The 23,686-nt window shown below is 43.3% G+C and overlaps 2 protein-coding genes across 2 annotated transcripts in view; one reads left to right on the top strand and one right to left on the bottom strand.

Annotated features, from left to right (window-relative positions):
- elp1 (elongator acetyltransferase complex subunit 1) overlaps nt 1-23,193 on the bottom strand; it is a 26,419-nt gene extending 3,226 nt beyond the window's left edge. Inside the window, exons 1-31 of the mRNA XM_078289128.1 lie at nt 23,131-23,193; nt 21,274-21,461; nt 20,356-20,508; nt 19,838-19,919; nt 19,202-19,282; nt 18,043-18,128; nt 17,132-17,322; nt 16,048-16,171; nt 14,485-14,578; nt 13,980-14,210; nt 13,614-13,784; nt 12,398-12,476; nt 11,541-11,687; nt 11,006-11,112; nt 10,654-10,757; nt 10,370-10,423; nt 10,113-10,218; nt 9,256-9,371; nt 8,930-9,003; nt 8,051-8,129; nt 7,784-7,863; nt 7,548-7,685; nt 5,972-6,057; nt 5,352-5,500; nt 4,471-4,594; nt 3,847-3,944; nt 3,039-3,240; nt 1,615-1,676; nt 1,136-1,198; nt 891-951; nt 517-630 (exon numbers count right to left, since the gene is read on the bottom strand). Of these exons, the coding sequence (XP_078145254.1) occupies nt 517-630; nt 891-951; nt 1,136-1,198; nt 1,615-1,676; nt 3,039-3,240; nt 3,847-3,944; nt 4,471-4,594; nt 5,352-5,500; nt 5,972-6,057; nt 7,548-7,685; nt 7,784-7,863; nt 8,051-8,129; nt 8,930-9,003; nt 9,256-9,371; nt 10,113-10,218; nt 10,370-10,423; nt 10,654-10,757; nt 11,006-11,112; nt 11,541-11,687; nt 12,398-12,476; nt 13,614-13,784; nt 13,980-14,210; nt 14,485-14,578; nt 16,048-16,171; nt 17,132-17,322; nt 18,043-18,128; nt 19,202-19,282; nt 19,838-19,919; nt 20,356-20,508; nt 21,274-21,423 (3,406 nt within the window). The 5' untranslated portion in view covers nt 21,424-21,461; nt 23,131-23,193. The remainder of the gene's footprint in view (nt 1-516; nt 631-890; nt 952-1,135; nt 1,199-1,614; nt 1,677-3,038; nt 3,241-3,846; nt 3,945-4,470; nt 4,595-5,351; nt 5,501-5,971; nt 6,058-7,547; nt 7,686-7,783; nt 7,864-8,050; nt 8,130-8,929; nt 9,004-9,255; nt 9,372-10,112; nt 10,219-10,369; nt 10,424-10,653; nt 10,758-11,005; nt 11,113-11,540; nt 11,688-12,397; nt 12,477-13,613; nt 13,785-13,979; nt 14,211-14,484; nt 14,579-16,047; nt 16,172-17,131; nt 17,323-18,042; nt 18,129-19,201; nt 19,283-19,837; nt 19,920-20,355; nt 20,509-21,273; nt 21,462-23,130) is intronic.
- The window catches only part of tbc1d2 (TBC1 domain family, member 2), a 441,666-nt gene that overhangs the window by 375,616 nt on the left and 42,364 nt on the right, over nt 1-23,686 (top strand). The gene's annotated exons all lie outside the window — the stretch shown is intronic.

Genomic DNA, 23,686 nt, shown 5'->3' with positions numbered 1-23,686 from the left:
GTAGTAGTAGCAGTAGTAGTAGTAGTACTAGTAGTAGTAGTAGCAGTAGTAGTAGTAGTAATAACAGTAGTACCAATAGGAAGAGAAGCAGTAGTAGTAGTAGTAGTAGTAGTAGTGGTAGTAGTAGTAGTAGTAGTGGTAGTAGTAGTGGTAGTGGTAGTAGTAGTAGTAGTAGTGGTAGTAGTGGTAGTAGTAGTGGTAGTAGTGGTAGTAGTAGTAGTAGTAGTGGTAGTAGTAGTAGTAGTAGTGGTAGTAGTAGTACTAGTAGTATTATAAATAGCACTAGTGGTGGTGGTGGTGATAGTAGTAGTAGTAGCAGCAATAGTAATAACAGTAGTACCAATAGGAAGAGAAGCAGTAGTAGTAGTAGTAGCAGCAGTAGTAGTAGTAGTAGTAGTAGTAGTACTATTAGTAGTAAAGAAATTGAAGAGTGTGAATGCGCGACAGACAGGAAGCGAAATAATTCCTGTTTAAGAGAAAGAGGTTGAAATAAAATATTTAAACAATAGTTTCTACCCAGCATGTCCAGCCTGGCCTTCTCCTTCAGCTCCCGGACCACAGCCAGCCGGGTCTTGTGTCGGGTGAAGGTCGCTTTCTGAGCCTCCAGGAAGGAAGTCTGGGTGCTGAAGGCTGAGACAAGACGACATGTCAAACCAGCTCACACACACACACACACACACACACACACACACACACACACACACACACACACACACACAGGCACAGTGTTTCCACTCAGGTGTGAATGAAAGCTGGAGTGAAAATCCCTGGGAACACGTCGTTCTGTATCATCATACTACATGTGTGAACAAAGCCGATATATTTATAGATCGAGTACTTTATGACAGAAATTATAACTAGATGCCATCCAGTCCTGTCTGAGTCCTTACCTTCCATCAGAGCGGGCTTCAGGTTGGTTTCAGTGATGTCCTGCCTGTTGTGCATGTAAATCTGCAGCACACAGAAGGAAAACATCTGTAATACACTGCCAGATACAATTAGTATTTTTCACTACAGACCGACAACAGAAGCTTTAAAGCGTGCTGCATCATCATATAAATATTTTAAAGTCTTACAAAAAGGGAATGAAACAGTCTCAGACAAATGAAGTAAAGTGAAGAAGAGGAAAACTGACCAGCCGGAGCGCCTCTTCCCAGACTGCACCTGTGATCAGAGCGGCGATGGCTTCCTCACAGTCCTGTTCAAAACACAAACATCCTCGACTTCAGCCTCAAGCATTATGGTCTTATATATGAGGATTGGTATGTTTGATCTGTGTATCTTATTTTGAAATTTGGTCTGCATGTGCTAGAAGGACAAATGGTGACTTGACATGGAGCGGTCTGTTTTTGGGTCACTCTTAAGTTGATTTTAACGAAATCAAACTTTGATTTTGAGTGTCTATTTTTCACATATACAGTATATTCAGTATATGGAGGAATCCATATCCGAGATGTAATATCCATTGCCTTGAGGTCTGGAATTAAAGTAATTGAATCTGACTTTTTTTTCCCTTTCATTTGGATTCAGTAAAAAGTTAACGTAAGGTGAAAACAAAAGGCTACTAATTTCTGACAATGTATTAAAAGTGGAGAAGTGAAGCATCTTGGTCACCTTGGCATACTGGTCCAGCAGCAGAGCAGCTTCTGCGTAGCGTCTCTGCTCCATCAGCTTCTCTACAGGGAGGAAACAGAAGGAAAAATGTTCAGATCTTCTCACATGATACTTATTCAGTGATGAAGTTTTGTTATTTATTTTTTTGGTGAACCCACTTTCCCTCAATCTGCCTCGTCTACTTCTACTGCAGTTAGTGATTTACTACGTTTCCCAGAATGCCTTTCAACAACCCCCAGAGAACAGACTTGAACTTGTTGCTTTCACTCACAGCTGAGTGTCTGGGCAGATAGACAGCTTGAAACTATGATCATTTAGCATCATCATCATTTACATGGAGGTGGAGAGAGAGACAGGAAGACTGGCTGACTGGCTGACTGTGTCTGTCTGCCTACCTGTCTGCCTGCCTGTCTCTCTCTCTCTCTCTCTGCCTGTCTCTCTCTCTTTCTCTCTGCCTGTCTCTCTCTCTTTCTCTGTCTGTCCATCTGTCCTTCCCTGTCTGTCTCTCTTATCTGTCTCTCTCTCTCTCTCTGTGTCTACCTGTCTGTCTCTCTCTCTCCCCGTCTTTCTCTCTGCCTGTCTGTCTGTCTCTCTCTCTCTCCCGGTCTCATTCTGTCTGTCTCTCTATCTCTCTCCATCTGTCTGTCTCTCTCCCTGTCTGTCTCCATCAGTCTGTCTCTCTCTCCCTGTCTCTCTCTCTGTCTGTCTGTCTGTCTGTCTGTCTCTCTCTGCCTCTCTCTCTCTCTCACAGTCTGTCACTCTCTCTCAGTCTGTCTCTCTCTCTCTCCCTGTCTCTCTCTCTCTCTGTCTGTCTCTCTCTCTCTCTCCCTGTCTCTCTGTCTGTCTGTCTCTCTCTCTCTCCCTGTCTCTCTCTCTCAGTCTGTCTCTCTCTCTCTCCCTGTCTCTCTCTCAGTCTGTCTCTCTCTCTCCATCTGTCTGTCTCTCTCTCTCTCTCTCTCCCTGTCTGTCTCTCTCTGTCTGTCTCTCTCTCTCTCTCTCTCAGTCTGTCTCTCTCTCTCTCTCCCTGTCTCTCTCTCTCTCTCAGTCTGTCTCTCTCTCCTTGTCTGTCTCTCTCTCTCCCTGTCTCTCTCTCTCCCTGTCTGTCTCTCTCTCTCCATCTCTCTCTCTCTCTCCATCTCTCTCAGTCTGTCTCAGTCTCTCTCTCTCTCTCTCTCTCAGTCTGTCTGTCTCTCTCTCTCCCTGTCTCTCTCTCTCTCTCAGTCTGTCTGTCTCTCTCTCAGTCAGTCTGTCTCTCAGTCTGTCTCTCTCTCAGTCTGTCTGTCTCTCTCTCTCTCAGTCTGTCTCTCTCTCTCAGTCAGTCTGTCTCTCTCTCTCAGTCAGTCTGTCTCTCTCTCTCTCAGTCTGTCTCTCTCTCTCAGTCAGTCTGTCTGTCTCTCTCTCTCTCTCTCTCTCTCTCTCTCTACCTGCCAGTTCTCTGGCCAGCAGAGCCAGCTGGTCGTTCTGCAGTGGGATCTGTTGCGCTGTACAGATTGCGTCTCTCCAGCAGCAGCTGCTGACGAACGCCTGCAGGGCGCCGGCCGGCTCGCCGCATCGCCATAGCAACAGGCCGGCCTGCTCCGCCTGCTGCTGCTCCATCAGGTGGTCGGCGTAGGCGAGGCTCAGGGCCTGGAGGGCAGAGGGCAGAGGTCAGAGGTCAGGGGTCAAGGAAAATGGTTTCTGACCGGACAGAAAAACAAAGCAGAGGTGTCAGGTGTTTTCAAACTCCGAGCCAATCGAACGGCTGCTTCTGGCTCCGAGGTCTCGCTATCCGACCTTTTCTGATGAGAAGTTCTCCAGACCTCCGTGAGTTTGAGACGGAGGTGTGGCTACGCAAGATCACTCTCCAGGTAACCAGCCGTCATCTGAGTCCCTTTCTACTCTAACCATCTAGGTGGCTGATCGTCAGTGCCAGGTGATGTCATCTTCTATAGAGTACAACAGGCGGTGACATCATCACCTGCATGGCATGTATGCATCAGCCAATAGCAGATGGCCAGTTCACTAGCATGCTTTTTACCATTAGATGTCAGGCTTTACACAGGTTTGGGTTTTAGTTTCTCTTTAACTAGATGTTGGTGTAGATTAATGTGACCTCCTCCTCCTCCTCCTCCTCCTCCTCCTCCTCCTCCTCCTCCTCCTCCTCCTCCTCCTCCTCCTCCTCCTCCTCCTCCTCCTCCTCCTCCTCCTCCTCCTCCTCCTCCTCCTCCTCCTCCTCCTCCTCCTCCTCCTCACCTTGCAGTGAGCGCTGCCTGCTGGGTAAAGACGAAGAGCTTCACTGTAGAGTTTCTGCTCCTTCACCAGCATCAGAGCTTCAGGGAAACGCTCCTCTCCTGGACAGACAACAGGACTGCGGTCACATCAAGAGTTCATCTACACACACTTCACACTTTGGAAAATAGTCCTTACTTAAAGTCAACGGCTCTACAAACCAGTAGAACTTTGTTTTAGTGATTTATACTTATTCATTGTCTGTTTTTATTCTGAAACTTGTCATTTGGACAGTGGACAGTAAAGTTTCTATTCTATTTTTTTGCATTTTTATAGGTTAACTGGCCTTGCTTGACTAAATTATGTATTTATTACCATCATTGGTAATGAGTAAAGTATGGAGGGGTAAATAAATGTTTAAAACTTGAGGTTGATCATGTCTAAACCCCTGGAGGATCCAGTCTGTTAAAGTCTTTTCATTTGGTCGACAGAGGATTTCAGTTCCCTCCAACCTTTAAAATACAACATGAATGATTTTCCTGTTTGGTTTGGTGTTATGGTCTGATATGGTGTTATCATTTGCTACAGTTAGAGCCTATCGGTTAGGTGTGGTCTTTCTTTAAAACGTGTTGCGGAGTGGAGACTCACCACACTTGCTGATGTGATGTAAAGCCTTCCTGTAGCGTTTCAGGTGTTTGTCGATGGAGAAGCGCTGGTAGTTCGGCTCCAGGCTCTTCAGCATGTTCAGGAAGGGAAGATACTCTTTGGGGTCCTGCCATGTTCAGGGAAAAAACACAATAACATCAGCAGAAAACTTCCTGCATGTTTGATAAACCACTTGCAGCTTAGTCATGAGCTTTTTATTAATTAAGATCACTTTCCTAATACTGTCATACCGACTAGGGCTGAAAGATATTGACAAAGAATCTAATTGCAATTATTTGACAGGATTTTGCAATTGCAATTTAAACTGTGATTCATATCATCACATGTTTTTCTTGCTGCTGTCCAGTGTAGGAATGCTAGATTTATTTAAAAAAAAAAAAAAAAAATGAAGGGTTTTCATCATGCAAGTCATTTTATGATCATAACTCTGAAAACACCACGTCAGGACAAAACTACTTTCTGGATTTCTGGTTTGTGGTTCACATTACAGTGTTTGGTTTGCTGTAAAACATGAAGTGAAATGTTTCATCTCTCAGTTCATGTGTGTTAAGAGAGAAACAGCTGATCAGGAGAAACCAAAGTACAGAAAACTACAATCATGGAGTCTTAACAGCTTCAAACCAGTCTGAACACATGAACATTTCCAAGTCGTTGCTTTAATAAACCTTCAATTTGTCCAGACGGTTTTTCCCATGTGACCTGAACGCTGCATGAAACCCTGAGCGCTGTGACATCACCGTCCCCTCCTGCTCTGCTGTCCCTCCTGCCCCTCCCTCCTACCCCCTCCCTCCTGCCCCCCCCTCTTGCCCCTCCCTCCTGTCCCTCCTGCCCCCCCCCCCTTGCCCCTCCCTCCTGTCCCGTACCTTCTGGGATTTCTCGGCCACCATGAGCACCAGGTCGAAGTCGTAGGTTCCCAGAGAGTGTTCGTACAGATCGTTCACGTTGACGAGGAACAGCAGGTACTTCAACGCCTCCTCAGCACTCACTGCCCCGGCTGCTGCAGGAGGCTTCACTGCACACACACACACACACACACACACACACACACACACAATAATGTGATCAAAGAGCATGGTGCTAGGTATGAATATTTAATTAGTTCAATGATTTTGGTCTGTTGGATTTCTATCATCCATGATCATTCTGGGGTCACAGGAATATTTGTTCCATTTATAATTTGGGTGATGTGACCTCTGACCTTTGACCTACTTACTACTGATTGCTTTTAATGTTGATCTAGGAGTTGAAGCTGATTCTACTGTTGACTTCACTGATTGTTTCTCTAGATAAGAGAGTCAGCTAAATAACTGAAATGTAAATTCATTCATATTGCAATCACAGTATTGGTGTGTGTATGTGTGTGTGTGTGTGTGAGTGTGTGTATATAGGTGTGTGTGTGTGTGTGTGCGTGTGTATATGTGTGTGTGTAACTGAGTGAATCAGAGTTCAGTAAATGTGAAATATCTCCTGCAGGTCGTCTCACCTCGGAGCTCATGGACTTTCTGCAGAGCGATCTCCAGCTCAGGAACCGTCTTCTTCACATGAGCCGTCAGAACGGACAGACAGAACCTGCAGGAGAACAAACAGCATCACTGCTGCAGAACCCAGGGAACCCAAACTACACCACTTTACATAAGTCAGAGAGCTTCAGTGACCTAAACATTTCATTCCTTCCTGGTTTCCTCCGCCAGTGTTTTCCCCCCTGTCTGTTAGTTTGTTAGGACGAAAAAGTATTCTGACACAACTTGAAATAAATATAAATATAGTAATAAACTAATAAATAAAACTAATAAACGAATACATTTTTGTTCTCAGTACTGTCAGTTTGTTTTGGAAAATATCTGGTGGACAGATCGCTTTCAGTCTAAGGATCAGTTGATGAGATTTTGGTGCTGATCTGGATTTCCACTTTTCGTTTTTTAGCCATAACTATTATGCTGCGTTCACGTGCTGCTGGGAAAGTCCGACATCTGGGACTTCCAACTCGGCTGCTAAACAGACTTTGCTTTCATGTGCTATTTTGTCAGAAAATCAAACAATAAACGGACAAACTGTTACGGAGGCTGCAGCTTTGAATTTGTCTGAGAATTATTCAGCGTTGGTGAAGGTTTGAGTTCTGCTGAGAGACTTCTGGTTTCTAGACTTCTATATTTTTCAGCTCAGAAAAGTTTCAATCCAGTTGAGCTGAAAACCTCCATCTACTGTAATACAGTAATTCCTCTAATATTGGCCCGGGCCTTTATTTACCTCAACTGCAGAGGGTACCAGGCCTTTATTGGAAGCAGGCTTATATTAGAGACAGGCCTTTATTTCTAATTCCCTCTGTTTGATAAGTATATTTGCTCATATTTTAGTACGCAGCCTCCTTGTTTTCTGATCTGCTTCTGTTGGGGTACGTTAGGTAGACGTTTTTTTGTTACTGCGATGCATTACGATAATTACGGTAATCGACGACGGCACGCTCCAGAGACTTCCGCTGGCCGAGCCGTCTTGTGGCACTTGTACGTTACTACAAACTACAGTTACATTATATAACTACAAACTACAGTTACAAACAGGCAGCAGGAGTTTACCGGTATCCACCGTTGTTTGCATGTAAGCTGAAGCTAACTGAAGCTAACTGAACCTGGGCGCCGGTGTGTTCCCGGTGATCTGGCAGAGATTTCGGCGGGGGTCTGGGGCTCGGATCGGGAGGATAAATGCGGGCCGTGGGCGCGGCGGAGAGAGGAGACGGACACGGTGCAGCCATATACTGGTTTTGACCTAGTCTTGTTTCCTTTGTTTTTTTACCTGGCCTGTATTTGAGGCCGGCCTTTATTTGTTCGTGTCGACCACGGCCCCGGCCATTATCGGAGACCCGGCTTTTAATTGACTACCAGCCACTATTAGAGGAAATACGGTAAATGTGTCAAATAAGTTGGAAAATACATTCTGGTGTTTTCCTCTACAGTGAAAACACAAACTCTTCCCTCCAAGCTTCTACTTTCATTTCTCAGAGTTTGTACATGTAAATTAAGCTAATCGTTTCTGAATAACAAACACAATGCGATATCACTGACTTGTGTGGATCCATAGCCTCCATGCGGCTCCGTAAAGCGTCACACACCACATCCACCTTCTTCCTCCCAGCAGCTGGTGGAGGCTGGCCCGGCCTGCTGTCCGGCCGGGGGTACATGGTCCTGCTGGTGTCCTCCTCCCTGGGTGAGGAAGAAAAGGAATTTACAGCGTTAAAATTAGAGTTAATATGATTTTAAGTGAAGGAAACCGCAGCGACCGCAGCTCTGAAGCGTCTCACTTGAGCTCGGTGAGGAAGAGGTTGATGTGGTTGATGGAGTCGAGCTGAGTGAGGAAGATCTCCACATTCTCCAGGAAAACCTGCAGGAGAGACGGAAACAGAAAGAGTGACTGGACGAAAACACACACCGCATCAGTGTTTGGTTTAAGATTTTTAAATCCTCTGTGAAGAAGAAGCATCTCAGTAAACTTCCTGCTGTGGAGAGTTCACCTGACGGAGTGTTTTGGTGTCAGGAAACTGAACACCTGAAAAAGACTGAACACCTACCTGGGGGTTGTGGTCGTAGATGAGGTTCAGGTTGATCCTCAGCTTCCTCATGCTGTCAAACGCCTCTCTGAACCTCAGACTGAGACACACAACAGGTTGAATTAGTACAGTCACCTATGATTACTTCACACACTGTATGATAAAGTGTTAACATGCATTTTGGTGCCAATCGTCTTATCAGATATCGGGTAAGAAGACCAAGGAGGAGACCTGGGACCTTTGTCACATCTCTCTCTCTCTCTCTCTCCCGTTTATCTTCATTGTCAAATATCAAATGCAAAGGCAAAAATGCTCAAAAAACTACCTTAAAGCTCCATATTCTCCACTCTCCAGTGTTTTATTTTGTGTCTTGAGGTCCATTCAAAGCTGTGTGTGTGGTGTCATGAACCAAAAACACTCTCAATCCATTTCTCCACGTTCATTTTCCAGCATCTCTCTGAGCCTTACCAAGAACAGGCCGTTTCTGACGCCGTGTCTTTAAGGCTCATTAATATTAACGACCCCTCTGTTCCGATTGGCTAACCGTTTCGAGAGCGAAACGTGAGACGCCGCGGCCCGGCGGCTACAGGTAGGGAAAACTCTCCGGTAATAATCGATGACGACCGCTCGACCGCTTTGAAAAAAACACTTTGTTAGTCTATTATTTCTTACAGAAATGATAATGAGCGAACCTTCCATCTTGTCTCCCACTGGACTCACCGAGCTAAAACTCTCTAAAGACAAAACACCATTCTAGGCTTGGGCCGATATTCAATAATATCGAATATCATGAAATTTCTTTTTCAAACATTCACTACGTCTTTATTTATAACTGTATATAAACACCTGGCAGTTGTGGTGACTGTAGTGGATATGATGGTAGAAGAGTCTGGAACTCACCTGTCCAGCCACGTCCTGAGCTGAGCCAATACCAGCGCTCTGTGATGGACCGTCTCCAGGTTCCCACGAGGCATCTGGAGACACACACACACACACACACACACACACACACACACACACACACACACACACACACACACACACACACACACACACACTTTAAAATAAACCACAGAAAATAACAGGTTTTGCTGGTCTAAGGCAGTGAGGTCAGGACGCCACCAGGGGGTCGAAAGATGATGAGGCATTGCTACAGAGCTGTGTGTGTGTGTGTGTGTGTGTGTGTGTGTGTGTGTGTGTGTGTGTGTGTGTGTGTGTGAGACAACCTGCAGGATGACTCTGGTGTCCTGTGGAACCACGGTGACGATCCTGGATCCTCTCTCCACCCGCCGCAGCGTCTCGTCGTTCTGCCCGCCGTCTGAGGCCAGCGCTGCCTGCAGGCCTGAGGGTCAGAGGTCAGAGGTCAGAGGTCACGCTCAGTCACAGACGAGGAGATGGAGGAATAAGAGACGCCTCGGGTCAGAGAGAGCGTCCTATAAGGGAACGACCCTGACAGATTTCTTCTTCACTGAACTGAACAATCTGTATTTCTGCTTTAAATTCATGTGAAATATACAAATTCTTACGATTTTATTTTTTTCATATATTTCCTCATTTATTATACATTGCATACTTTACAGTCTTCATGCATTTTTACATTGCATTTATCATGCGTTTCTCATATTTATCTGTTTATTTTATATTTTCATTCATTTTCTTTGTCTCAGTTTGTCTAATTGTTGTCATTTTGGCTGCCAATTCCTAAATTTCCATATATTTTCATACATACATTTTTATTTAAAATATTACATTGTTGAAATTGTCGGTTGCGTTATGTTTATTACCCTCCCATTTGCTCCATTCTTATTTTTATCTCTTTTTCTCCACTGTATTTATTATCTGCTACTGCAAAAAACACATTTCCCCACAGGTTTCCCTTGTAAAAGAGAAGCTTGTTCTCAATGGGACTTTGTGGTAAAATAAAGATGAAAGTATCTGATATCATCACACTGTTTTATCATTAGATCATTTCCTCTAATGGCACTGATCCTCATTTACACAATCAAACTTCCCCAGAGTGTATACTGTGTGTGTGTGTGTGTGTGTGTGTGTGTGTGTGTGTGTGTGTGTGTCCCCGTCCTACCTTTGACACTGAGCGTGCTCAGTTGGAGGCAGCGGCAGGTGTGTGAGTGTGTGGTGAGGAGGAGGAAGTCGACGTAAACCACAAAGGAGGAAACGTTGGAGGCGAGCTGAGGAAGAGGCAGAGAGTTTAAAAACAACAAGAGTCAAACTGACCGGCCGGGCTCCTCTGTCTCACAGCAGCAGTATTGTTAGTCTTTCTCCACATTAAGACTACACTTCCCATCAGCCCCGTTGCTTAAAGTTGACTTGATTACGAACCTGTGTGTCTCCGGCGTACAGGTGCGATCTGTCAGTCAGACCCAGAACAAACTCCTGCAGACAGTGAAGCAAAGGGAAGGGAAGGATGAAGATGAACACATTTAGGACATTCAGGAGATGATCTGTGCTGGAAGTTTTACTTTACAGCAACAACGATCTCTGCAATTATTACAAATCACTGAACGTCTGCATGTGATATTAGTCTCATGCAAATAGGGCTTTAGTCTCTACTTTCCCACTCTCTAAATAAAGAATAAAAAAGTCGAGCAGTGTATTGTCTGTACCTCTCCACCGATGCTGCAGAGCGCCGTCTGCACACAGGAAACAGGGAAGCTGATCTTACAGCCGCCGGAGTCGAGCCAGTCCTCCACCGCCGGATCAGGACAGTCTGCACAGAAAACACCAGGTTTTAATCAACTCTTACATTTTACAGACTTCTACAGTGATGCATCTTTTTCCAGAGTATATGTTCTCCTAAATAAAAGACACAATAGGACTACAGGGTACATTTTTAAGAGCAGGGCCAATACCCATCTCTCCTTTCCCTTTTTCAGTTTTATGGTAGCCTGTCGATCTTCTGTGAAACTTAAATTTGAGACTTTTGAAGTCTTAAATAACTCAGCGTGTGTTACTGACCCCAGATCAGCTTCCTGGTCTGTCCGTCCTCCAGCTGCAGAGCCACGGTGCCGGTCTGGGAACAGTGAACCATACTGACCACAACACCGGACACCTCCACCTGGGACCTGGGCACAAAAAACACTGAGGTCAGCCTTCCAACATGGCTGACCTTGGACTGATGCTGCGTTCACGTCTGACGGAAATAACCGTCACAACGATTTCACGGTTATAGAAATGTTCAAACATTCAAATTTTGAATGCATGAACACTGGGATTTTTACTACATTTGAAATTTTGAACATGAAATTTTTAATGCATTTGAACCTGTCAAGATGCCATGTTTGTAGTTTTCTGTCTTAATCCGCTTTTTCATACATGAAGCACAACTCTGGCCATTTTTTACCCTATTTTCCATCATGCTGATCGATTCTGACCAAAATCTCGTTAATCCCCCTTGGATTTCTGGGTGAAGCTGCATGTGTGAAAGAGGCTTCAAACACACACACACACACACACACACACACACACACACACACACACACAGAGTGCTGACCTGGCGGTGAGTGTGTCCTGGTCGGGGCGGAGCAGCAGCAGGCTGGAGGAGGCCGGCAGCGCTCCAGACATCAGACCCACAAACAAATCCTCCTTCAGCCACAGGAGCTGCCGCAGGGCCAGAGGCTCCGGCTGCAGAACCGCAAGTCTGCAGGAACACGGGAGGAACACGGGAGGAACACGGGAGGAACACGGGAGGAACACGGGAGGAACACGGGAGGAACACGGGAGGAATATGGGGAAAGGCGGGAAGAAAATCAGTGGAGAACATGGTAAAAACACAGCGCACTACAGGTAAAGGAACATGGGAAGAACATGAGTGAAATGTGGGATCAACATGGGAGCAACAGAGTTGGCAGAAGAACATGAGATGAACATGGGAAGAACACAGGCAGAGGAACATGGTAAGAATGTGGGAACAACAGGGGTGTGGGAGGAACATGGGAGGAACATGGGAAGGATGTGAGAAGAAAATCAGTGGAGGAACTTGGGAAAAACAAGAGAAAAATGTGGGAACAACTTGGCAGCAACAGAGTTGGAGGAACTTGAGAGGAACATAGGAATAACATGAGAACAACATGGGAAAAACATGGGAACAATGGAGGAATAACATGGGAACAACATGTGCAGAACATGGGAACAACCCAGGGCAACAACACAGGAAACGTTTTTAGTTGATTTCAACAAAGTTGACCAAGTTTTCTGAAGCGGTAGAGACAAGACAAAAATATTTGAGCAGTTGAGTGTGAATAGCGCATAATATATACACATACATACATACATACTGTATGTACATGTACCTGGACTGTTGTTGTGTTGTTGTGTTGATGTGTTGATGTGTTGTTGTGTTGTTGTTACCTGAAGGTTTTCTGCAGAACCAGCGGACGAGACACCGTCCTGAACCCTCCTGCTGCTTTATCAGCCGGTTCTGCTGCATCTGAAAACCACAGGGATCAAATAAAGAGAACATGACATATAGACCCAGAACACATAGACACACTGTACAACATATAGACCCAGAACACATAGACACACTGTACAACACATAGACCCAGAACACATAGACACACTCTACAACATATAGACCCAGAACACATAGACACACTGTACAACACATAGACCCAGAACACATAGACACACTCTACAACATATAGACCCAGAACACATAGACACACTGTACAACATATAGACCCAGAACACATAGACACACTGTACAACATATAGACCCAGAACACATAGACACACTCTACAACATATAGACCCAGAACACATAGACACACTGTACAACATATAGACCCAGAACACATAGACACACTGTACAACATACAGACCCAGAACACATAGACACACTGTACAACATATAGACCCAGAACACATAGACACACTGTACAACATATAGACCCAGAACACATAGACACACTGTACAACATATAGACCCAGAACACATAGACACACTCTACAACATATAGACCCAGAACACATAGACACACTGTACAACATATAGACCCAGAACACACAGACACACTCTACAACATATAGACCCAGAACACATAGACACACTGTACAACATATAGACCCAGAACACATAGACACACTGTACAACATATAGACCCAGAACACATAGACACACTCTACAACATATAGACCCAGAACACATAGACACACTATATAACATATGAAGATCTTTGTTCCAAACTGAGATATCCACCAATTAAAAAGATCTCCCATATTGACTGTTGGTATTGCAGGTTGGTATTGAAGTTAGCAATGACCTTAAGACATTTGCTTATAAAATAACTAATTTTTTGAGGAAAAAAATGGTTTATGTTTTTCAAATATTGCCTAATGAATTTCAAGTAGCAAAAATTTGTAATGCATCCTAATTTGTAATGCATCCTAATTTGTAATGCATCTGGTTAAATAAAGGTTAAAGTGTTTCCTCCTCAAGCCAGAAAAAGGAGAAAATCAACTCTTCATGGGATATTTTATAAAACAACATCCAACCAATACTATTTTGATTCCAACAAAGTTTACTGAACTCAGTCTGTGTCTTTATAGAAAACCCGGAGCCTACCTCGGCCATAGACTGACACCTGTCCGTCGGCGCTGAGCGCTGCGAGCTGATTGGTCCTCTGAGGCTGACAGAGGAAGGTCACCTGGTTGACCGGAGAGGTCAGCTGGAGGTCGAAGGAACACATGGGAGGAGGAACCACACACTGCCTGAAGGTCGACACCAGGATCTTATCTGAGGGGTCAGAGGACAGTTTACACACCAAGAACCAAATTCTGCGCTGTAAATTTTTTATACATTGTCAGAATCTGCTTTGTCGGCGTTCCTTTATGTGCTACAAGTGAGATTTTCAGACTGTTCCTCCATACAAGGGCAGTGAATGGAGAGAGGAACAAAAAAAAAAAAAACACAATTCTGATTGGCTCTCACCTCCGTCAATCACAGCCACGTTGGCGTTGTCGGTGGCGTCCGGCCCGGCGCTGCGCTCGGTGCTCCAGCCCCAGTCGTAGGTGAGGCTGGTCCAGCCGCCGGTCACCAGGTGCAGCCGCAGCGGGCGCTCCGGGTCCCAGGCCACGCACACCGGTGCATTCTGGGAGTCTCTGCCGAAGTCCAGGCTCTGCTTCAGGTACCAGTGGAAGTTTCCCACCGTCCACAGCTGGACTGCAGCGGGACAGGAGGAAGGTAACGCCCACATCCAAAATTATTTGTATTTACGAATTTAACATCAACTGTAAATTAAGTGCAGAAGATATTACTCCCTTTTAGGAAGTAGACCTGCTTGTATTCCTCTGAAAATAAACAAAAATGCTGAAATCTAAAAGTTATATTTATGCGACTTGTGATCACCACTAGGAGGCGAAGTGAACGTTTTTTCCCAGTCGGCAGGTCGTATTTACGGTAAATCCCACATGACTCGAACGCAGCATGAACTCACTGTGTGTGTTGACTTGTTCGTCTTCTCCTGCCGTCGTTTCCTCCAACCAGACGGCCAGGACCGTCGAGTCGCTGTTCCACAGCAGCTCCTTCACCTGGAACACACACACACACACACACACACACACACACACACACACACACACACTTCAGTTCAATAAAATAAAAATACAATTATCCTTTGAATTACTATCATAGTATGCTGTGACGTCGCCATGCTTATAACACCGTTTTCTTCTTTTTTTTAATATATATTTCGACTGTACCCGTGATCATTGCCTTGCCTTCAATTCCAGAGTTATATTCCAAAATGTTATAACTCTATTTTGGGGGAAAAAATCATTAACTGAAGTTAATCATTCAATATCTCCAAAATCTAGAGGATCTACTCCGTAAAAGACTTAAGTCCTCAATCCATTATTTGGTTTAACCAAATTATTCAATTCTTATAATCACTTCTTCATTCAACAAAAGATTTTCAGGAGACGGGTATAGATTTGACCAGTTTCATTACAAAACACTATATATTGATTTTGAGAAGAAAAAAAAACACTGCAACCTGAAATTCATCAGTCAACGTTTCAAAAACACAGATTACTGTATTCTCAAAAGCAGAATTATTTCATAAGAAAATGTCTTCAGCGTCTTTGGTTTTGGCCTAAGGGCGGCACAGCGTTTGTTTACTTGTCTGTACGTCAATCAAGAAACATGAGGGAGCAAGTTTGTTTTCTAGTCTCAGTATAATCCGGTTTGTTTTCTAGCCTCAGTATGATCCGGTTTGTTTTCTAGCCTCAGTATGATCCGGTTTGTTTTCTAGCCTCAGTATGATCCGGTTTGTTTTCTAGTCTCAGTATAATCCAGTTTGTTTTCTAGTCTCAGTATGATCCGGTTTGTTTTCTAGCCTCAGTATGATCCGGTTTGTTTTCTAGTCTCAGTATAATCCGGTTTGTTTTCTAGCCTCAGTATAATCCGGTTTGTTTTCTAGCCTCAGTATAATCCGGTTTGTCTTCTAGCCTCAGTATAAACCAGTTTGTTTTCTAGCCTCAGTATAAACCAGTTTGTTTTCTAGTCTCAGTATGATCCGGTTTGTTTTCTAGTCTCAGTATGATCCGGTTTGTTTTCTAGTCTCAGTATAATCCGGTTTGTTTTCTAGCCTCAGTATAATCCGGTTTGTTTTCTAGCCTCAGTATAATCCGGTTTGTCTTCTAGCCTCAGTATGATCCGGTTTGTTTTCTAGCCTCAGTATGATCCGGTTTGTTTTCTAGCCTCAGTATGATCCGGTTTGTTTTCTAGCCTCAGTATGATCCGGTTTGTTTTCTAGCCTCAGTATGATCCGGTTTGTTTTCTAGCCTCAGTATGATCCGGTTTGTTTTCTAGCCTCAGTATGATCCGGTTTGTCTTCTAGCCTCAGTATAATCCAGTTTGTTCTCTAGCCTCAGTATGATCCGGTTTGTCTTCTAGCCTCAGTATAATCCGGTTTGTTTTCTAGCCTCAGTATAATCCAGTTTGTTCTCTAGCCTCAGTATGATCCTGTTAGTTCCTCTCAGGTCCGGGCGGCTCGTACCTTGGCCCGGTCCCGGCTGAACGGCAGAGTGAAGTCTCCGTGCAGAAGGCCGTTCTTCTCCATGAACACCACGCTGTGTTTGTTGGGGTGCCGCTGGGTGCTCGCTATCACGCTGCCTGAGGGTCTGAACACAGGAGGGGGGTTCAGCACCGAGCCGCACTTTCAATTAAACAACATCAGAGGAGAGGGAGCGCTGTTACACTGTGTATCTGCACAGCTGGGATGAGGTCGTAGGTAAGAGTGTCGAAGAAAATCACATCATGCTGATATCCAGTATAACAGCACTCCCTCTCGTCTGATATCGCTTTTATACAACAATTCTGTAAACAAATCTATTTATCAAGTAACAGATTAACATTTTTGTCTTTTATTTGTATCTGCCAACAAACACACTTCCTTCAGATTCCACTACCAAGTCATGTAACACATCAGCTGTTTGTATTAGAACAGCTGTAAAGCGGAGTGAAACATATAGTAAAGCTGTAGTGCTGTTATACTGTACATCAGCACTCATGGAATGCCTCTTGTCCAATCAAATTACTCGACCGGACCTGTGCTGATGGCGTTGGTTTTTTAAAATCTTTAAACCATTATTGATCCAGGGAAGACAGACTGAGCTCCATCGCTCTGCTTCACATTCATACAGTTCCACACATAATCATTAGGATTTTTTTCAATATCGATATTTATCACGTTATGGCTCACGTATGCAAAATCACATGTTATATAATCAAATTAATGTTCATCCTAATGAACTGAATGGTAATATTAGGTGTGATGTCAAACTAAACTGAAAATAATATTCCTTTAAAACGTTTCATACCTCATTTTGTGAGTTTTTAAAATAAAATGTGCTTGTTCTCATCAGTTTAGACAGAAGAATTGTGTGTCATGATCTCCCAAAAATCATCACCATATGATTCCACTGAAAGATGATAAACGATAATATTGAATTATCGCCCAGTGATTTCCATTTGGTTCTAGACTTTCCAGACTCCCTGTGATGCATTTTTTCTAACGCAGCTGCAACTCTTACGGCCAAACTTCTCATATTTCAGCATCTTTTCCTCTCATCCCTCCTTACCTCCAGCAGAGCGGCTGCTCCAGGCCGTTGATGCTCTCGCTGGTGGCCTGCAGGACGCACTCTCTGCTCCAGACCCGCACCTTCCTGGCTCCGGTCTGCGGACAGACGGCGCTGACGGCGAACAGCTGGCCGTCGCCTCGCCACGACACCCGCGGCCTGCGGTCGTCCCAGGACGCCGCCGGCTGCACCTCCTGCAGGGGCGAGGTCAGTGTGTCAGCACGCACAAATGATAAAAACTTCAAAAAAATAAAAAAAAGTCTAAACTTCAGCAGGAAGAATGCACAGCCAGCGAGGATTTTGTAAAAACTCCACTAGGAAGAAAATTCAAGTCGCACACTCTTCTCCTCAGAATATGGAGTCCTTCATTAGAATTTCTTGAAGGTGAGAATGTACAGTCAACTTGAAAGTGTTTTATATTGCTGCTTCATTTTACTTTCACTTTTATATATTTATTTACTCTTATTTATTTATCCATTTTTTATTGATGCATTTTTTTGGTCAATTTATTTTGTAGGTGTATGTGTATTTTTTTTCCTGCTAAATATGCAAGATGTGAGAACTATAGTTCCGTTTTATCATTTTAGTTTTGTCTATATGTATATGATATATGTGAAAATTCAATAAAAAATTTCAAAGAGGAGGAGGAGGCGGGGTTTAAAGCTGTGTGGGCAGCTGACAGTTTGGAAAACAACAAGCAGAATGAAAACAGAGGAAGTTAACGGTAGTAAAGTTGGTGTTGTTTCAGTGTTGTGGTTTCTAGCTGTCTGACAGTCAGACATCAACGCTTGAATAGAAAGAGTTCAACTCTTTAAAAAGGAGCGGACTTGATTTGGACCGACCAATCACAACCCAGTTTCCCCAGGAGGACGGTTAGTTCGGTCTCTCCTCTGTTTCTGCGGTCGGATGCTGACCTGGATCTTCCTCTGCGCCGCCTGTTTCCCTTCTGAACCGTGGAACTGAGTTTCCTTCTTTCCCCAGCCAACTGTGATGAACTTCCCTACAACACACAACACACACTGTTAACACACACACACACACACACACACACACACACAGACAGCAGCACTGCATTTCTCATGTACAAGACATAATAAGAACACTGTACTAGGAAACCTGAAATTGAGATGAAGTGTTTTTTGACTCTGCATCCATTTATTCTTCGGCGCATAGACACATAAAAAAAAGCAAAAACAACTATTTCAATGTTGCTTACTAGAGTTAAAATCAGGTCACACCAGGCAGTTAAATCCCCAAAATACACGAGCCATTTTCACTGATTTACTAGCCAACTAAATGTTTAGATTAGAATTGGACTTAAAATGATGGATCTTTATTTTTGGTTGCTTGAATATTTTAGTGATCTAGGAATTCAAAGTTTATTCAGTGCAAGTCGCTCTGGATAACAGTGTCAGCTAACTGCCAAAAATGAAAATATAAAATGTTTGTTTATCTGGCAAAGTGGCTGCTGGAGTCGACTAAGCCACAGAAAAACAATTATCAAAAAAAAAAAACTACTTATTCCGATTAAAAGGCTTAAAGGTTTCACTACTGTTGACAAAATGCACTTATTGTAAGTTGCTTTGGACAAAAGCGTCTGCTAAATGACATGATGTGATGTGATGTGATGTAATCATCATCTGTCTGGAGGCTGATGATGTTTCCCACCCAGATCACATTACTGCAGAATATTATATATATAAACATCTCTCCTCTAAACTTGAAGTGATGCAGCTCAGCTCACTTTACTGTCCATGAGGGAAATTCAGCTGGCAGCAAGGAACAATAAAAACATAATGACAACACAGATATAATATCCCTCTTTGATCCCAAAGAGGAATAAATGTGCAAAATGGTGAATTAGGTTTTCGATACCGCGGAAAATATCGCAATATTCTAGAAATATCGCAATATTCAATATTATTGAATATTGGCCCCAGCCTAGGCAGTAGATTTGCATATTAAAAATAGATTTTTTCCACATCCCATGAATCATCTGGTAACCCCCGCTGGGCCCCGACCCCCAGGCTGAGAAACACCGGTCTGACCCGAGTCGGTCCGGAGCGTCCGTACCTTCGCCGAAGTCGTCCTGATGGATCCCGACCTCGGTGATCGGCTCAAAGTCTTTAGTCATCATGATGATCGTCTCCTGACCTGTGGAGGAAACTTATTGATGAATTTCAAATAATCTATACCAGGGTTTGACTGACAGGACTGATACCGACATTCCTGCACTGAAATTGGCAATAGCTGATAATTCGTGCCAATAATCAATATCTTTAATCTTCAATTCTTATGCCAAGAATTCAGTATTTCTTCTCATCAGGATGGAAAAGCCTCATCAGCATCATAGGACACTAAAACTCTCCACTGAAACCAGACTGATGAAATTCTACACCTATTCAATAGTAAACTCTGGGAGACATTACTGCCTTAAAATAAAGAATTAATTTACAAAAAAAAACATGACTGAACAATTAAATTAATAAATAAAATGTGTAGAAAATCAGAGATCAAAGAAAAATAAAACAAAATCAAAAGTCATATCAGGTTTTCCAGACTGTTTCTCTGTATCTGTGTTCAGTAGGAACCTGCATCATATCAGAGGTGATGACATGTGATGACGTCAGCAATCAACTGCTATATTGATCTAACCCTAATCAATAACCCTGAATATAGATTATTATATATGACAGGTACCATACTGACCAGTGGTGAGAATGACGAGTTCCTCATCTGGACTCCAGCTCATGGAGGTCAGACCGCTGTCCACACTGCCAACACACTCCAACTGTGACACACACACACACACACACACACACACACACACACACACACATACAGCATATATTTACATATTTACTGATACTCGTATCCAGAGCGACTTATAACAAGTGAACAGGTAGTGAAACATGACTGCTGAAGTTGCCAAGAGTTAATGTTTTGTGTCAAAATGTGATCATTTTCATGTCAAACAACACTGAAAAAACATTGAAAAACCTCCTGCCTGTATACTGCACTGCAATTTATATCACAACTAATATTCAGCAAAATAATCACAATATTAATATTTGTCATTATTGTGCAGCACTAACTGAAACCCAGACTAATGACATTCTTTTAGGTTTGCAGCTCGTTAAGGCAGAGCGGACAAAATGACTGATATTTAATAAAACACCGATATCTACACACTGCTCCGTCGCTCTAACTCTCCTCCCTCTGCCGACCTGCTTGGTGTTCAGGTTGCAGAGGACGACGTCGCCGCCGGCCGTCGCCAAACACACCGACTCCTGGTCCGGGAGGTCCTGCAGCCCGACCGCCGCGCCGCTGCCGTCCTCCGGCAAGAAACCGTCCGCCGTCAGAGAAACCTCACTCAGGACCTGAAGAGAGACAGACAGTCAGACAGACAGTCAGACAGGCAGACAGACAGACAGACAGTCAGACAGTCAGACAGACAGACAGACAGACAGTCAGACAGACAGACAGACAGACAGAGAGACAGCAGACAGACAGAGACACAGACAGACAGACAGACAGACAGCAGACAGACAGAGAGACAGACAGACAGACAGACAGACAGACAGTCAGACAGACAGACAGACAGAGAGACAGACAGGGTTATCACTCACTGAAACCAATTCAAGGAGTTTTCGGTGACTTTAAGGTTTTGTTTGGTGAAATTCAAGCACTCAAACTTGTCATGTTTTGGGGTGAAGTCACATCACTGGTCAAAATCAGACTTCACAGAGGCTTCGTTTCTTTACTAATGATCTTGTCAAGTCAAGAAATCCTCATCATTTTGCTCAGGATGTGTATTTTTTCAATTAATCGATCAATCATTTAGTGTACAAAAAGTAAAAAATAATGACAAATGCCCATTACAAGTTCCCAAAGCCCAAAGTGAGTCTTAAAATTTCTTCCTCAGTCTGACCAGCAGCCAAAAACCCAAAGTATTCATTTTATAATGATATGAAACAGAGAAAAGCAGCAAATTTTAGCATTTGTGAAGCTGCAACCAGCAAATATTTGGTATTTTTACTTGATAAATGACTACAACGATTAATCGATCATCAAAATTATAATCGATTAATTTCTGTCGACTGATTAATCTTCAGCGAACACGGGCGGGTTCAGCGGCGGCTCACCTGTCCGGTTCGGGGCTCAAACTCAGTGATGCTGAACTGCGAGGCGAGCAGCAGCGAGCCGCTGTCGGTCCGGACGCTGAGACCCTGCGGGCGTCCCGGGCCGCCGAGCGCCGAGCTCCGCCCGCTCCGCAGCAGCTTCAGGTTCCGCATCTCACTTCAGAAACACCGGGACACACAGAGCCAGGACGCTGAGGAGGATTTAAAACAGACTGCTATTCAACTCCATGCTCCCACTTATAGTGCTGCACCCTTTAAAACTCTTTATTAGCAATTATGAAACATTAGATTCCCACCTAATGCTGTGTTAGACCCAGAGGTGAGACCAAGTCAACTTCACTCGAGTCCCAACTCAGTCTCAAGTCTTGAGGGACAAATCTCAAGTCAAGTCCCAAGTCTAAATGTAGATTACCAAGTCAAGTCCAAGTCAAGTCCATGTCATTAATGTCAAGTCTTAAGTCTAAATGTAGAACAGCAAGTCAAGTCAGAACAAATCAAGAGTCCAGTATCAATTTAATATCTTAAAGAAAACTAAATATCTAGGACTTTTCAATGCAATATGGTTTTAATAGGATAAAAACTTGGTAAGAGCATCATGAGTTTGATTTCTATAATCAGTTTCAACTTCAATAAATTCAATCATTCCATACAAATTCAGAAAACAAGAATCACTTTCAATCTAAGTCATTTACACAAACACAAGATCTCAAGTCAAGACTTTAGAAACCTTTTCAAGTCATCAAAGTACAAGTCAGAGTCAAGTCCCAAGTCACCAGAACCCAAGTCAAGTCGAGTCTCAAGTCAAATCTCAAGCAATTCAAATTATTACTCGTCTGACTTGAGTCCAAGTCATGTGACTCAAGTCCCCACTTCTGGTAAAAGCGTTTAATAAACTTAATCCCTAAGAATACGAAACCAAACCCCTTAATTTTATCCCTGAAATGTCCTTAATTTCGCCATTACATAAACATTAATTATCCACTAAAAATAACACAGCTTTAATAAAGTAAGGTTAGTATCATGGGTTTATAAGGGATTTATTCATGGGTTGATTCACAGAGATACTAGTAATTAAGGGATTTTTCATGCCTTTTGTGCAGGTTTACAGGTTATTAATGAGTTATTAATGGAAAGTTCCTGTCTCCCTGAATTTTACATTAAACTAGAAAGTAAGGAGTCAAGATTAAGGGGTGGTTAAGGAGGTTTCCATGGGCTAATAACTCCCTTAATTAATTTTAAGGGGATTTTGCATGAATTAAGGGGTGAATTAAAGCAAATTAATTAAAATGTAAGGGTATTTTAAGGTAATACTGGTTCGTAGAGGTCAGATTTGACTGTAACACAACAGGATGTTCCCTCTCTGTCCTGGGTCTACAAAAGCACCTATTATCGGACACGTCCCCGTCTGACAGGTTTCTTTCCCTTTTCCCTCAACATTTGGACAGCAACCCCCCCCCAACAAACAGTTAGTCAGCACTTTGTAAACAGGTTTCCAACATATTCAGGAGTGCAAAGTCATTTTTTTCGTTGCTTAATGCCGATGCTAGCTAGTTCAGCAAAGATGTTTCTCTGTTGCCTCAGCCTTGCATCAGTGTTGCTCCGGCCGGTAAACATCACACGAACATTAGACTGAGGTTATATAAAAACCAGATAAATGCGTGGTTTGAGATGTACTTCGACATTGTTAATAAGCGGTTTGTTCACGGTTACGCTGACTAAATTAATGAGTATACTGGAAAGAAAACACAGCGTCCGATAATGGAGCTAGTGGCGTTAGCTTAGTTTTACGTTGGAAGGAGAGCCGGGCAGAATGAGAGAATCGTTAATGTCCAGATGTTATGAGCTAACTGTGAAACTCACCGATGACAAACAGCTTGAATTAAAGAATCTTTTACCGGTCCAGCGTCCACATCACATCACAACACAACAACACGCATGTGGCTCTGTCAAACTCTTCTTCACCTTTCACCTCACGACGCAGGAGGATGACGTCACGGCGTTGTCGCCCTCCTGCGGCGTGGAGTAAAATCCATACTAAATAAATATACTATAACCAAGTAGATATCTAAATGTCACAGTAAAACTGAAAATCCAATAGTAAATACCAAAGGAGATTAAAAAATAGCATAAAACATTACAAGGCGGCTGTAAACTTTATTTAGCACCACACACACACTATAATCCTATAGGAATATTATAGTGATACCATAGGAGATAAAAACAAAACATCATAAACTATGATAAGGTTACTATGAACTCATTATGGACACCTTATAGGAATATTATAGTGATTTTTCATCAGGGATATTTGCCACAGTTATGGAATAAAATTGATTTCTGCATTCTTCCAAGTTGCCAGGTAGCTATAAGTTTAATTTCTGAGTCTTTCTTTGTGTGTTTTCTAGCAGTCCTATAT

This window comes from Centroberyx gerrardi, chromosome 16, assembly GCF_048128805.1.
Source record: "Centroberyx gerrardi isolate f3 chromosome 16, fCenGer3.hap1.cur.20231027, whole genome shotgun sequence".
Lineage (NCBI taxonomy): Eukaryota > Metazoa > Chordata > Actinopteri > Beryciformes > Berycidae > Centroberyx > Centroberyx gerrardi.
The sequence above is the reverse complement of the archived record's forward strand: the minus strand, read 5'-3'. Positions and strand labels throughout refer to the sequence as shown.